The sequence below is a fragment of the Schistocerca piceifrons genome, chromosome 7 (genome assembly GCF_021461385.2).
Source record: "Schistocerca piceifrons isolate TAMUIC-IGC-003096 chromosome 7, iqSchPice1.1, whole genome shotgun sequence".
Lineage (NCBI taxonomy): Eukaryota > Metazoa > Arthropoda > Insecta > Orthoptera > Acrididae > Schistocerca > Schistocerca piceifrons.
The window spans coordinates 283,042,630-283,058,627 of record NC_060144.1 but is presented as its reverse complement, the minus strand read 5'-3'; the positions used below and the strand labels follow the sequence as shown (position 1 = coordinate 283,058,627).

The 15,998-nt window shown below is 43.5% G+C and overlaps 1 protein-coding gene across 4 annotated transcripts in view; it reads left to right on the top strand.

The window, feature by feature from the left end:
- LOC124805371 (zinc finger protein 761-like) overlaps nucleotides 1-15,998 on the top strand; it is a 161,957-nt gene that overhangs the window by 26,231 nt on the left and 119,728 nt on the right. For all 4 annotated transcript variants that reach the window (XM_047265927.1, XM_047265926.1, XM_047265924.1 and 1 more), the window contains exon 2: nucleotides 13,923-14,022. In XM_047265927.1, coding sequence (XP_047121883.1) covers nucleotides 13,923-14,022 — 100 coding nt within the window. The remainder of the gene's footprint in view (nucleotides 1-13,922; nucleotides 14,023-15,998) is intronic.

Sequence of the window (15,998 nt, the reverse complement as noted above, 5' to 3'; positions counted from 1 at the left end):
ACAATCAACGTCTACAAAATGTAAACGTAATGAGGCTAATAATTCAAAGACCCTTCCCACTGCATGGTTCCTCGTGGTCTAATGTACACTGAAGATGATCAGTCCTTCACCATGGTAAATCCATTTATTATTCAGAAAGGTGTTGATGTAACTGCTGGCCCTGTGAAATCAAATGGGTCAAATGGCTCTGAGCACTATGGGACTTAACATTGAGGTCATCAGTCCCTAGAACTTAGAACTACTTAAACCTAACTAACCTAAGTACATTACACACATCCATGCCCGAGGCAGGATTTGAGACAAGTGGTTGCTTCATATTTATCTGTTTTATCTATTGCATGGTTTGGGTGCATGAAGAGAGCAGTGGTATTTACCCCTATGTTTGGAAGTACAAAGGGCATTCAATAAGTACTGCAAGACTTTTTTTAAAAAAAGCAGGTTGGTTTTATTCAGAATTCCAATACACCATATTAGGCCCCACTCTTTTGGCTACAAAACCCAATTTTTCAACATAATGTCCGTTCAATGCGACACTCTTACACCACCTCTTACTGGGAGGGCCTATATGCACTCATGGTACCACTCAACTGGTCAGTGGCAGAGCCAATGTCTTATTGCATTGCTTCACATCCTTCATTGGGCCAAACAGATGGAAATGGAAGTTTGGGGGGGGGGGGGGGGGGTGAAAGATCTGGACTGTAGCATGGATGAGGAAGAAACAGCCGAGTGAAGTGCGAAGTTTTGTGAGCTGCTCTCGGGTCCACAGGCTTGTGTGAGGCCTTACATTGTGATGTAGAAAGAGAAGTTCATTTGAATTTTTGTGGTGACAAATACGGTGAAGTCATTTCTTCAGTGTCATGAGGGTAGCACAATGTACTTTGGAGTTGATTGTTGCACCATCAGGGAGTAGGTCAAACAGAATAACCCCTTCAGAGTCCCAGAAGACTATCACCATGGCTTTACCAGCTGAGGGTGTGGCTTTGAAAGTTTCTTTGGAGGTGAGGTGGTGTGGCACCATTCCATGGATTGCTGTTTGGTTTCCAGTTCGAAGTGATTATCCCATGTATCATTGCCTGTGACTATGTTCAACAAAAAATTATCATAATCAGCCTCATAACATACAATTCTGTACAGATGGTCCTTTGCTGCTCTTTATGGTATTCTATTAGGTGGCGAGGAACCCAGCAGGTACATACCTTTTGAGTACCCCAACAGGTGGATGAGTGTGACAGCTCTACCAACACACACATCCAGTAGTGCAGCGAGATGTTTGATTGTGATCTGTCGATCACCTCAGATGAGAGTATCTGTGTGTTCCAGCAGCTGTGTGCAGGTGGCTAGCACATGGGACATCAGACAGGTTTGTGCAACATTGTTGCAATGATGACAGAGGCCTCGTCCAATGACTCACTGTGCTTTTATTCACTGCCAAGCCTCCATAGATATTCTACAAGCACTAATGGGCATATGTGATGCTCTGGTCTGTCCAGTTGCAATACGTTTGGAAATTTTCAAAATAATATTTTTATATGTATAACTCAAAATAAAACAGAATGTAATTGGATAGATAAAAGATCTACTTGCCAAGTGGCAGCAGGAGAACACACATAAATATAAAAAATTAAAGTTTCCAACCTTTTGGAGCCAGTGGCTCCATCTGGCAGAAGAGAAGGAAGAGGATTAGAGAAAAAGGACTGTTGAGGTTTAGGAAAGGGGTAGAGTTCAGTAAAGTTGCCCAGAACCTTGAGTCAGGGGAGACTTACTAGATGAGATGAGAATTTCAGTGCTGTTGTAAAGATTATATTTTAAATACACTGACCAGCAAAAAACAAAATACAAAAAGTTTATTCACATTAAACCATTACCAGTTTTGGATTTTTAAGAATCCATCATCAGATGATTCTTACAAGCTTCCTTGTTAAATCATTGCTTTTTGCTCATTAATTGTTTGATGCCGTACGATAAGCAGATAGTGCCCCCTCCCCCGACCTCATCTTCCCCCAACCACCCCCCTCCATCAAGAACGCAACAGATAGATTCCTCTCATCATGGCGTGTGAGTGATCTGCCCTTCCTTTTTAACATTTCTCAGTCCTCAGTCTGTCCCTCTCCACTCCCTGAGGAAGGAACTATTACTGTCAAAAGCTAAGATAGTGTATGTACTTTTAGTGTCTTAACAGCAGTACTGACATCTCTGGTGAAGATAAGCTCTGGCCAGCAATCCTGTCTCACAATGTATAGTTTTCTCGGGAGAATTTTTCTTTTGATAAACTTTAGAAACTTGAGCATGTATGAATGCATACCATAATTTATTTGCATGCACCACCCATGAATGAAATAGGAGCAGGATAAAACTATATTATTAAACAGCGTACCTCCCACTACACGCTACATGGTGGCATGTAGAGTACAGATGTTGTTCTTAATTCAGTCTGTCTGAGTGTGACAAACCCATTGATAACATTCACTTTTTGCTAAAAACATTATGGAATCTAGGGTACATCCGCAGTAACACTATGGAGGGTGTACATATTTTCTCTGTGTTACCAACTTTGATGGTATGATCAGAGGTGCTTTATTCATATAGCACATGTAGCATGTGCTATGTGCCCTATGCTGTCAGGGGCCCAGAACTGCACTGAGGGGAGGGGGGATTAACTATTAGGTGTTTTGAATTGAAAATAATACCGCTGCTTTGGATTATGTGCACATGTTTGTGTAGTTTTTTAAAGTACTGAAAATAATAGGTCACTGACATAAGATTGTGTGTGTTTTTGGAGCAGATTCAGCATAATTGTATTTTGATACACCGCGTTTTACATATTACAAATTGACGTGAGAATTTTATTTAAATGTTCTGTTCCACTGTGGTCTACTGAGCATTATCACTAAATTTTGTACAGATGCATGCTGAGGAGAGATAATTCCTTTACATTGGTAAAAAAGCTCATCTGAAAGTCATTTGTTGGAATACCTTCTCACCAAACGCCACAGGTTGGTCAGTGAAATAGCGAACAACCAGCATACGCCCAAAGTCTCACAGCTATTCATTTGAATTATGTTTAGTGATAATTTAGAACACACAGTGCTGTTTTTGTGATTCAGTTTAAATTCCTTTTACAAACTTTAGGTCCAGCCACAATGTGTCTTTACAATGCATGTGTCTACCATGTGTCAAGAAATTTAGTTACTAATTTCATGCATACTTTAATCTTAAACCTATTAAGAAGTATTGGCATTTTCATTCCTTTCCATCAGGAGTGCAGTGTTAGGTTTCCAGATTTGTCCACTAAGCATTACATAGCTTAGGCTTTCCCAACCAGTTGGTCATATTACTGTATGGCACAGAAGGATGGATTGTGTGGCAAAATTTTGTGGTATCCAGAGGTCTGAAGTTTATAAGTTTATAATATGACATGTTCCTTTTTAAAATTAGCTGTAATGATTTATAATCAATTTTGAGACAGTGCTTGCATCTGCAAGCAACTGTTATGTAATTTGAGTGGTGGTAAAAATATGGAATAGTAATTACATTACACTTCTCATATTTTGAAAACAAGAGTAAGAGCACCCTTCTCACTTGTCAGTTTCAATGTACACACAGCCTAAGTAGGCTTGATTTTTTTTCCTTGCTATGTAAATAAAGCTAATAAGAGTCAATTGTAAAGAGTAGTTTTAGAGTCTTGAATAATGTTAATTGCGTCAGTCAGATGATGGTACAAAAATCAAGGAACACAGAATCAGTTAGTGCTAAAATTAGTGAAATAGGATTTTTACATGTTGCTCAATAGGGGCCCAGATTTCATCTCTGAGCACAACATCTATTTTCAACATGTTTCTGTAGCTACTTTCCAGCTCTAGTCTCACAGTTGTTTGTCTCAAAGCAGCCAGGACTCATAGAAGCTGCATCTCCAACTGCTAAATGAGATATTGTACCTGGTGATCAGTTGACAGTGTGACGTCTCCAGACACATTCATATCATGATCAATTGCTTCCTGTTTTGAAAAACTTTATTGCAGCAGTATTCAAGTACTAGGCTATTGTAACCTGCTGCTGGTAGACGAGATTTTAGATTTGGTCAGATTACAAGGGGTTGTCTAGAGTTACCATCACTCTTAGAAATTTAATAATGAGTGTGTGTTGATTTGTTGTTGTTAATTTTTCTCTAAGTAGTCAACATCCAGATTTTTATAATTTTCGCGGGGTTTCTTGACCTTCTGAATGCCTTGAATATAGAAGCCTGCAGATTTTGCTTTAAACCACTCTTCCACTTCATTAATGACATCATCTATGTTGTCAGACCAGCGACCATGCAACAGACTCTTCATTTCTGGAAACCAGTAAAGTCACTTGGTGCAAGATCAGAAGAATAAAGCAGGTGCTGCAAGATCTCAAAGCCACATGCCCTTCCCCCTGTGGGAGGTATCCTGCCTATCGTAAGAGATGACTAAAAGGAGTCTCACACTTTTCAGCCCTATAAGTTCAGGTCCCATTTTGTGGTTTTACCTTTCACTTTCCAAATTCTACAGAAGTGTGGGCCATATGGGGACCGACACCTTATGTGGTGCATGAGCTATCCATAGTGCCCTTAGATTTGATCTCCTGAACCTCTTTCATGGCTTTGCATCTCCACCTGCAATTCAACTATTTGGGTGAGGACACTTTCCAGGGTATGTCATCTTCTTCCATTGTCTCCTGTCCTCTTTCTGCGCCATGACTATTGGATTTCTGTGCACTCAATGTCCAGTACGGTATCCAGTCAGTTGTGGTGGGGCCGTCGTGTACCCATTTGGTGGTAGCCCCCTGACAACACAGGTATCGCACTGCTGATGCCTGAGTTTTAAACTCCCCACATATGCCAAAGAGTAGATGCCTGTCGTCCTGGGGCATCAGGACTCCTGGCAACAGCCATCATGCCAGGTGGCCTTTGCTATGGCTGGGTGGCGCCTGTGGGGAGAGCCTCTGATTGTAGTTGGTGGCATCAGGGCAGATGACCCGCAATGAAGCGGACTAAGTCATCTCTTGCTGGTGACTGTACGGTGCCAGCAGTCTCCAAGAAGGGCAAGATCAAGTACAGTGCTGACAGGTATGACCCTAAATCATTTCCCTCCCTTGCTACAACATGGGAGGAACACAGGGCTACAATAAGAAGAGAGCCATATTCACCTCGATATTTAGTCTGTAGCAAAATGGACGAGGACTGCTTTCTACCTATGAAGCCTCAGTTTTTTGTTGAACATCTTGAGGATATGTTTGGGAAAGTGACAGCACTGTCTAAGATGAGAAGCGGTGCAGTCTTGATTCAGAAAGCATCCCCAGTCCAATACCGGGTGTTGCTTGCTAGCGACCAGCTGAGTGATATTCCTGTTTCCGTCACTCCCCATAAAAGCCTCAACATGGTCCAGGGATTATTTTCCACCATGACCTCCTCTTGCACTCTGACAACAGGCCCCACGCCAATCTAGAACGGCGGGGTGTTCATTTCATGCAGCGTGTTTACAGGGGGCCCAAAAACAACAGGGTTGTTACTGGTGCCTTCATCTTGGCCTTTGAGAGTGATTCATTGCATGAAAAGGTCAAGGTGATGGTTTACCGCTGTGATGTTAAATGATACATCCCTCCTCCTATGCGGTGCCTTAAGTGCTGGAAATTCGGGCACATCTTCCCGCTGCACTTCCAACTCCACATGTTGAGACTGTGGATGTCCACTGCATCCAGATAATCCCTGTGCTCCTCCTCCCACTTGTATCAAATGCGGAGAGCAGCACTCCCGCTGCCTGCCAGACTGCACAGTACTCCAAAAGGAGTGGAAAATCATGGAGTACAAGACCCTGGACCAGTTGACTTACCAAGAGGCTAAACGTAAATTTGAATGATTACACCAAGTTCGGTTGATGTCCACATATGCTGCAGATACATTACCATCGTCATCACAAGTACCAGTCGTACCACACTCTGTGTCACGGACAGTGGGTCCTCTGGGCCTCCAGAATATGTCTGCCCCATTGGTGGCTATAGGGGATATTACAAGAACTGTAGCGACTATAATAGAGTGTCAGATGGAGTTTGTATCTATGTCCCGAACTCAGTATGCAGTGAACCTGTGCCTGTTCGAACACCTCTTGAAGCTGTGGCTGTCAGGATAAGGACGAAACAGGAAATAACTGTCTGCAACCTATATCTTCCTCCAGATGGTGCAGTACCCCTGAATGTACTGGCTGCACTGATTCATCAACTCCCTAAACCTTTCCTACTTTTGGGAGATTTTAACGCCCGTAACCCCTTGTGGGGTGGCACTGTGCTTACTGGCTGAGGTAGAGATGTCGAAACTTTCCAGTCTCAACTCAACCTCTGCCTCTTAAATACTGGGGCCCCCACACATTTCAGTGTGGCTCATGGCACTTACTCGGCCATTGATTTATCCCTCTGCAGCCCAGTGCTTCTCCCATCTGTCCACTGGAGATCCCACGATGACTTGTGTGATAGTGACCACTTTCCTCTCTTCCCGTCACTCCCCCAGTGCTATTCCCCTGGACGTCTACCAAGATGGGCTGTAAACAATGCAGACTGGGACTCTTTCACCTCTGCTATCACTGTAGAATCTCCCCCTCAGGGTATCATCAATGTGGTAGTTGAGCAGGTCACTAGAATGATCATTTCTGCAGTGGAGAACATGATCCCTTGTTCTTTAGGGTGCCCCCTGGCGAAAGTCAGTACCTTGGTGGTCGCTTGAAATCGCTGAGGCCATTGAAGAGCATTGGTGAACTCTACAGCGACATAAGCGGCACCCTTCCCTAGGGCACCTAATAGCTTTTAAATGGCTCCATGCCCATGTTCCTCAACTTATAAAAAGACCAAAACAGGAGTGTTGGGAGAGGTACGTCTCGACCATTGGGTGCCATACCTCACCTTCTCAATTCTGGACGAAGATCAGATGTGTTTGTGGGTACCAGACCCCAACAGGTGTTACTGGCATTATCATCAGTGGCGTGTTATCTACGAATGCAAATGCAATTGCTGAGCTCTTTGCTGAGCTCTATGCTTGAGCCTATGCATCAGAGAATTATCCTCCAGCATTTCGCACCCTCAAATAGTGGATGGAAAGGAAAGCCCCCTTGTTTGCTGAATGTCACAGTGAACCCTACAATGCTCCATTTACAGAGTGGGAGCTCCTCAGTGTCCTTGCACATTGCCCCAACACAGTTCCTGGGCCAGATCAGATCCACAGTCAGGTGATCAAACATCTCTCATTCGACTACAAGCGATATTTCCTTGTCATCTTAACCAGATCTGGTGTGATGACGTCTTTCAGTCACAATGGTGGGAGAGCACCATCATTCCAGTGCTCAAACCCAGTCAAAACCCGCTTGATGTGGATAGCTATTGGCCCATCAGTCTCACCAACATTCTTTGTAAGCTGTTAGAACGTATGGTAAGTTAGCGGTTGTGTTGTGTTGGGTCCTGGAGTCACATGGCCTACTGGCTCCATGCCAGGACCGTTTCCGCCAGAGTGGCTCTACCATTGATAATCTAGTCTCCCTTGAATCTGCCATCCGAACAGCCTTTTCCAGATGCCAGCACCTGGTTGCCATATATTTTGATTTACGAAAAGCTTACAACAACAACAACGACTCGGTGATATCATACCTTTGCCAGATTATATGAGTGGGGTCTCGGGCCCGCTCCCGATTTTTATCCAAAATTTACTATTGCTCCATAATTTCCATATCCAAGTTGGCACCTCCCATAGTTCCCCCATATCCAGGAGAATGGGGTCCTGCAGGGCTCTGTATTGAGTGTATCTCTACTTTTAGTGGCCATTAACAGTCTAGCAGCAGCTGTCAGGCCGTTGTTCTCACCTTCTCTGTATGAGGACAACTTCTGCATTTTGTATTGCTCCTCCAGTACTGGTGTTGCCGAGCGGCACCTACAGGGAGCCATTCACAAGGTGCAGTCATGGGCTCTAACCCATGGCTTCAAGTTTTCAACTTTCGAAGTCGTGTGTCGTGAACTTCTGTCGGCGTCGTACCATTCATCCGAAACCAGAACTTTACCTTAATGATGATGCACTCATGGTAGTGGAGACATATTGATTCTTAGGACTGGCTTTTGACACCCGATTGATGCAGCTTCGTCATCTTTGTCAGCTGAAGTGGAAGTGCTTGCAGCACCTCAGTGCCCTCCACTACCTGAGCGACACCAACTGGGGTGCAGATCACTCTACACTGCTGCAGCTCTACAGAACCATTGTTCAATCCTGCCTTGACTATGGGAGTCTGGTTGATGGTTCGGTGGTGCCCTCAGCATTGTGTTTACTTGACCCAGTGCACCACTGTGGTGTTCAACTGGCAACAGGAGCTTTTAGGATGAGTCTGGTGACCAGCGTCCTGGTGGAGACCAGGGTCCCTCCATTGAAGGTCAGGCATGCACAACTACTCTCCAGTTACATTGCACACATTCATAGTTCTCCTGAGCATCCGAATTACCGTCTTCTTTTCCCATCCACGGCTGTTCATCTCCCACATCGGAGGCCCAGGTCAGGGCTTACGATGGCGGTTCACGTCCGATCTCTTCTGTCTGAAGTGAAGTACCTTTACTCGAGGTCCATTCATGTAAACCTCCATGGTGTACACCTAGGCTGAAGCTCAGTCTGGACCTTTCACATGGTCCTAGGGTCTCAGTTAACGCTGCAGCTCTCCACTGTCACTTCCTCTCAATTCTTGACACGTACCAGGATCATGAAGTGGTTTACACTGACAGCTCAATGGCTGATGATCGTGTTGGCTTCGCGTATATTCACAGAGGACATATTGAACAGCACTCCTTGCCAGATGGTTGCAGTGTTTTCATTGAAGAGCTGGTGGCCATTTCTTGTGCTCTTGAGCACATCCGCTCATGCCCTGGTGAGTTGTTTCTACTCTGTACTGACTCCTTGAGTGGCCTACAAGCTATCGACCAGTGCTACCCCCGCCATCCTTTGGTAGCGACCATCCATTAGTTCATCTATGCCCTGGAACGGTCCATTCGTTCTGTGGTGTTTGTGTGGATGCCAGGCCGCGTCGGAGTCCCAGGAAATGAACTTGCCGACAGGCTGGCCAAACAGGCTACACGGAAACCTCTTCTGGAGACCGGCATCCCTGTAACTGACCTGCAATGATTATTACGCCTCCATGTGGGTCTCTTGCAGGGACTCTGTGTTTCTCTGCCGGCTCTGCATTGGCCGTACGTGGCTAACACGTGGCTACCTCCTCCATCACGAGGACCCACCTCAGTGTCACTGTGGCTCACATATGACTGTCATTCACATCTTGCTGGACTGCCCACTTTTAGCCACTCTGTGGCGGACTTTCAATCTCCCCAGTTTTTTTTTTTTTTTTGTCATACTATCTAAGGGTGGGCATTTAAACCTTCTCTCTGAGTTCGCCACCCTCCCTCCGTTTTAACTCTGTCACACTTTCTTTGCATTTATTTGTCTTGGTGGTCGTCTTTTCCCTACAGGTGTTCATCTTGCCTTGTCTTTTTGGGGTGGACATTTTAATGTGTTGCAGAGTGGTTGGCTCATCCTCTTTTATTATTGTGATCAGCCAGCCCAGACCGTATGCTGTATGGTTTTAATACCTTCTTCCACTTTTCCTCGTGTGTATGTTTTCCCCATTTTTTGTGCATTCCATTCGTTTTCTTTTTAGGTATGGTGTTGGGTGCTTTTGTACCCTGAGCCTCGCCTGTGCCAGGAAAAAGGGACTGATGACTCTTAGTTTGGTTCCTTTATACCCCAAACCAACCAACCAACCACATGCCCTTGTTTTATCAACTGCAACTTTAGATGAATGAGCCAGTGCAGTATCAGCCTGAAGATGAATGTCTCAGGAGAGCATACGGTGGCATTTCTTAATCAGAGTTTCATGTAGCTTTTCCAGTAGATCACTGTAGTGTCTGCCTGTGATGGCTTGACCCTTGGCAAGGTAATGTGAGGATGACACTCCAGGCTTTCAAGTAACTACGCACCCTCCAACACAGTGTTGAAATATTAGGTTTTGGCTGGTTTCATTGTCTAGGGGCTGGGATACATAGCTGCCGCATTACAGGCCAATTTTGCTGAGTCTACAGTATACGATAAGAATACACACATGAATCAAATGGTCAAAGGTTTCTATCGCTCGGCAATTGCGAATTATGAATGTAACATATAAATTTATACGTGAAAGATTGCAATTAAATAAAATCTGCAGGTACTATTTTAAAACTTTAAATGATGAGTACAACAGTAGAAGTACTTTTGAGAATGCGGTATATTTCTGCAAAACACTTATTGGTGTTGATGGTCCAGCAGTTAAATAAAATATAAGTTGAATAACAGGGAAACAATAGATTCCTACTTCACATAATTAGTTATGAACAACAACATAGCTCGCGAGATATTCACTTCTAAACGCATACCACGTCTTCACTGCAGAAGCCACAGAGTTTTCACAGGTCCACAAGTCAGCACTCTGAAGTATTTTTATCTCCCGCTATCATGCACAAACCGCTCCACACTCTCCAAGTCTTTCCTGCGACCGTACGTCGTGCCTTCACGTCCAGCACCTCCCATGTCCTGTCGACTGTCCAGCACTGCCGCACTCCCAGCACCCCTCACCCGAACTCCTTCAATCCAGTCTCCCCATTCATGAGCACTGTGATTGGCTAGAGTTCTTGCACAATGTCTCCATGCCAACACACCCACACAAACATAATGAACCACATACCAAATACTGGATTTAAATAACTTGAAATTAAATAAATATTCCTATGGCTGGACCATAAACACGCTCTAACACACATTATTAGATACATAAACAAATTAAACAAACATATATCAAAGGAATAAAACAAAAGGTAGTCCAGTTGCCTAATGTCTCTGTGCTTTCTAAAACACAGTGAATATTTAACCAATTTCATCATGAATAGCATATATCGGATATAAACAAAGACATAGATGAATAAATATATTTTAAGCGTGCTGCTACTGCTTTTTCATGTAACTGTAGAGTACTTATGGCCTGACGCAGTCGATAGTAATCGGCCACTTTAATCTCCAATAACTCGTGTACTATTCAAGTTACATGCCTGTAATTTATACCAGTTTAGTTTCACACTGATAGCTTTCCTTAGACACGCCGATCGACAAAATCAGATGAACTGTTTACATTTGGGAAATTTGTTGCTGGGTGTTACTTGTCTAATTTACAGTCAGATATTAAACTTTAAAGATTTTGAAAATCTGATTACACCACCAGAATCATCGTGCAAATAATACACTCCTGGAAATGGAAAAAAGAACACATTGACACCGGTGTGTCAGACCCACCATACTTGCTCCGGACACTGCGAGAGGGCTATACAAGCAATGATCACACGCACGGCACAGCGGACACACCAGGAACCGCGGTGTTGGCCGTCGAATGGCGCTAGCTGCGCAGCATTTGTGCACCGTCGCCGTCAGTGTCAGCCAGTTTGCCGTGGCATACGGAGCTCCATCGCAGTCTTTAACACTGGTAGCATGCCGCGACAGCGTGGACGTGAACCGTATGTGCAGTTGACGGACTTTGAGCGAGGGCGTATAGTGGGCATGCGGGAGGCCGGGTAGACATACCGCCGAATTGCTCAACACGTGGGGCGTGAGGTCTCCACAGTACATCGATGTTGTAGCCAGTGGTCGGCGGAAGGTGCGCGTGCCCGTCGACCTGGGACCGGACCGCAGCGACGCACGGATGCACGCCAAGACCGTAGGATCCTACGCAGTGCCGTAGGGGACCGCACCGCCACTTCCCAGCAAATTAGGGTCACTGTTGCTCCTGGGGTATCGGCGAGGACCATTCGCAACCGTCTCCATGAAGCTGGGCTACGGTCCCGCACACCGTTAGGCCGTCTTCCGCTCACGCCCCATCATCGTGCAGCCCGCCTCCAGTGGTGTCGCGACAGGCGTGAATGGAGGGACGAATGGAGACGTGTCGTCTTCAGCGATGAGAGTCGCTTCTGCCTTGGTGCCAATGATGGTCGTATGCGTGTTTGGCGCCGTGCAGGTGAGCGCCACAATCAGGACTGCATACGACCGAGGCACACAGGGCCAACACCCGGCATCATGGTGTGGGGAGCGATCTCCTACACTGGCCGTACACCACTGGTGATCGTCGAGGGGACACTGAATAGTGCACGGTACATCCAAACCGTCATCGAACCCATCGTTCTACCATTCCTAGACTGGCAAGGGAACTTGCTGTTCCAACAGGACAATGCACGTCCGCATGTATCCCGTGCCACCCAACGTGCTCTAGAAGGTGTAAGTCAACTACCCTGGCCAGCAAGATCTCCGGATCTGTCCCCCATTGAGCATGTTTGGGACTGGATGAAGCGTCGTCTCACGCGGTCTGCACGTCCAGCACGAACGCTGGTCCAACTGAGGCGCCAGGTGGAAATGGCATGGCAAGCCGTTCCACAGGACTACATCCAGCATCTCTACGATCGTCTCCATGGGAGAATAGCAGCCTGCATTGCTGCGAAAGGTGGATATACACTGTACTAGTGCCGCCATTGTGCATGCTCTGTTGCCTGTGTCTATGTGCCTGTGGTTCTGTCAGTGTGATCATGTGATGTATCTGACCCCAGGAATGTGTCAATAAAGTTTCCCCTTCCTGGGACAATGAATTCACGGTGTTCTTATTTCAATTTCCAGGAGTGTATTAATGTACATGTTTCTTTTTGAGGTGTCACGATTCATCTGGCTACTATTAATTTCTGTACGAACTGTGAAATGTCTGCCATGATGCTTTCACAAAGTCTGCCACCTTTGGCACTCTCGGCATACACATCTCCTTCATTGACACAAAGCACCATCCTCGTCACAGCGGATTTCACAGCCACACAGCTGGATGGACTTAGAATATTTCCAGGACGCCGCAACTCACCCGTTACCTCACAACTCTATGACAGCCCCAAAAAACTGAAAGCATGACCTTCCTGGCTACACTTGTGCTCCTGACTTGTCTGTCAGGGACAACTGACCAGGTTGGAAATTCCTTTTATATCTCACAATAGCGTCGTAAGATGGGCAATCATTTCCATAAACAGCCCATATTTCATCATGGGTTTCCAAGCCACTGTTACCCTTCAAATGCAGGAACTTTATCACACTATAAACCTCAATTTTCTCTGTCACATCTGGCACTCCCTGGGAGAAAAAGGAGACAGTTGACTGGTATTTTCCACATGATGCAGTTGAGGGATACAAAATGTTGTACTGATAACATAATAATTTCTAGGTGATAGTTAGAACTTTATGATAACCCCTTGTATTCATGCCATAAAATTACAGTACCTTTAGGTAGACTTTATCTGTAATTTCTTGAATTTGTTCTAGACAGTACATTTCATATCATATGCTAAGGAACTTCCTGAGAGATTAAAACTGTTTACCCCGCCATAAATGGATCTGGATCTCACTGTTCATGCCTCACAAAACTTCTTTAAAGTACTCAGTCATTCAATCTTCTGCTACTTCTCTCCTGTCATGAACATCAGTTGTGTGATATACCTATACAAGGTGTGACTGAGATATTGCATTTACAAAAGGAAGTGTGAATCAGTAGATGAAAAATCACCCTGTCTCATGTACACAGAACATTTCTCCTTAACTTCTGAGAGGGTTGCACCCATCAAGTCATTAATAATTTCAGTAATTCTGGTACACTGCGAATGGCTAAGTATGTTAATTCAGGAAATGTTTTTCATTTGAGGTCCATAGATGACAATGCACAGTCATTATCTTTTATTTTCCAGATGCAGTCCAATACATTACTTCTGTAATGAGTGGCATTTGTATAATTCTGTTTTCCATTTCTTGATACTTGTTGTGTTTACTCAAATGTACTTTTAAAAATTTCCAGGTTGAAGTTCTTTTCAAGAAACTGGAATCAGCACCAGAAAATGTAAAAGCAGCCGCCATTTCAAAGATCAAAGAAAGACTAATGCCTGGAACATATGAAAGTAGGTAAATTTCTTTCATCTGTGTTTTACTCTTCATCCATAAGATATGTTGATTTTCAATTATTTTAAGGTGCCAATTGATTACAGCTTTTAAATATTATTAAAAAATCAAGTCAGGGTACACAACCAGTTTTGGTCAAACACCTACACTTTGCAAACCATTGGGAAATGTATGGCTGAGGTTACTTCCCATTGTATCACATTACGGTTACTTCCTATTATGTTCATGTATGGAGCGTGGCGTATTCCTAGATTCCTCGCTTGATACTGGTTGATCAAACTTAATAAGTATGCAGGATAGTTGGCATCTCTCTTCCTGCATATCAGTGACCTAGTGGATAATGTTGGAAGTTCAGTAAGGCTTTTCGCAGATGATGTTGCTGTATACAGAGAAGTTAGAACCCTAGGAAATTAAAGCAAAATATTGGAATACCTGCTGAGGATTGAACTTGGTATAGAAATTGGCAGTTGATCATAAAAATACAAAAATGTTACTTATTGCACATAAATAGGCAGAAAGATCCATTATTGTATAGTTGCATGATTATGGAACGATCACTGGAAGCAGTCACATCCATTAAATGTCAGGGAGTATGCATTCAGAATGATTTAGAGTGGAATGATCAGCTAAAACTAATCGTAGGTAAGGCAGATGCCAGACTGAGATTCGTTGGAGGATTCTTTGGGAAATGTAGTCCAGTCACAAAAGGGGTAGCTTATAAAACCAATATTTGACTATTGCTCATCAGTCTGGGATCTGAACAAGATAATATTGATAGAGGAAGTAGAGAAGTTCCGAAGAACAGCAGTTGGTTTCATCACAGGTTCATTTAGTGTGAGTGAAAACGTCACATAGATACCTAACCCAGTCCAATGGCAGGGGCTGCAAGAAAGGGGTTGTGCAGACCATTTTTGACTGGAAGAGGAAAGGGGGAAGTTGATGGTGATATGCAAAGTACCCACCACCATACACCTTAATAATGTTGCCCACCTATAGCACAAGCTGAATAGTGCCATATTAATTTGTTCTGTTTCAATTTTTTTTTGTTAATTTAAAGTCATTGTTATGATCAATGCACTCTGGCATTTATTTGCACTAAATATTGCAGCACATTAGAACATTTTTATAAAATTCATTTAGCATATAAGTAATCATTGTTATTCCATTCCACACTGAACGCTATCACTTCTGTGAATAGGTTTGTACTGTACGGTACTGTCCTGTCCTGTAAGACACTGTAAATCTCCTGCACCAGCCACATCCATTACAGTCAACACACACCCAGTTTTGTTGTCAAAGATCTGTCAGAAAGGGAGTGCCACTCACCAAAGATGGAAATAACTGTAAAGAAAGAAAAAAAGAAAAGAAAAAAATGACATCACATTTCTCACAAAAAATCGCACTTGACATTTAAGTTTCACTGTGAAATGGATTCAGAAGAAAAAGAGGAATCTCAAAAAAAGAAAAAAAAGTTGAATAAGAAACATAATGATTGAAACTCGCATAACACACCAGACTGCGTCATTCCACAGAAAACGTAAAAGAAACAAAATTGCAAAATGTATAATGATGCTTACAGTTAGGCTATCAAGCTATCAGTAATTTTGGATGAATAACTGATTTATTCTGTAAGGAATAAGTGTAACCTAATTTTTAATTTGATTTAACATTTTCTTTTGCTCTCAAAATACAGACATTTGAAAAAGAGCAGGTTGGGGGAGAGGGAGAAGAGGGATGAAGGGAATTAAGTTGCTGCTAATTACAAGTTAAAAACACGATATCATGTAACTGTGTACAAAATACTTAAACAGATAATAGAATAATAATTTGAAAAACTGTAATATTAATAAATGTACATATTAAGGAAATCCTTATTGGTAAATCTTGTTTGATAGCAAGAATATCACATTTGGTAACAGCAATATCATCTTCATTTCTAAGTCACCAGAAATGGTATTCTACGTAAAAGTTATCA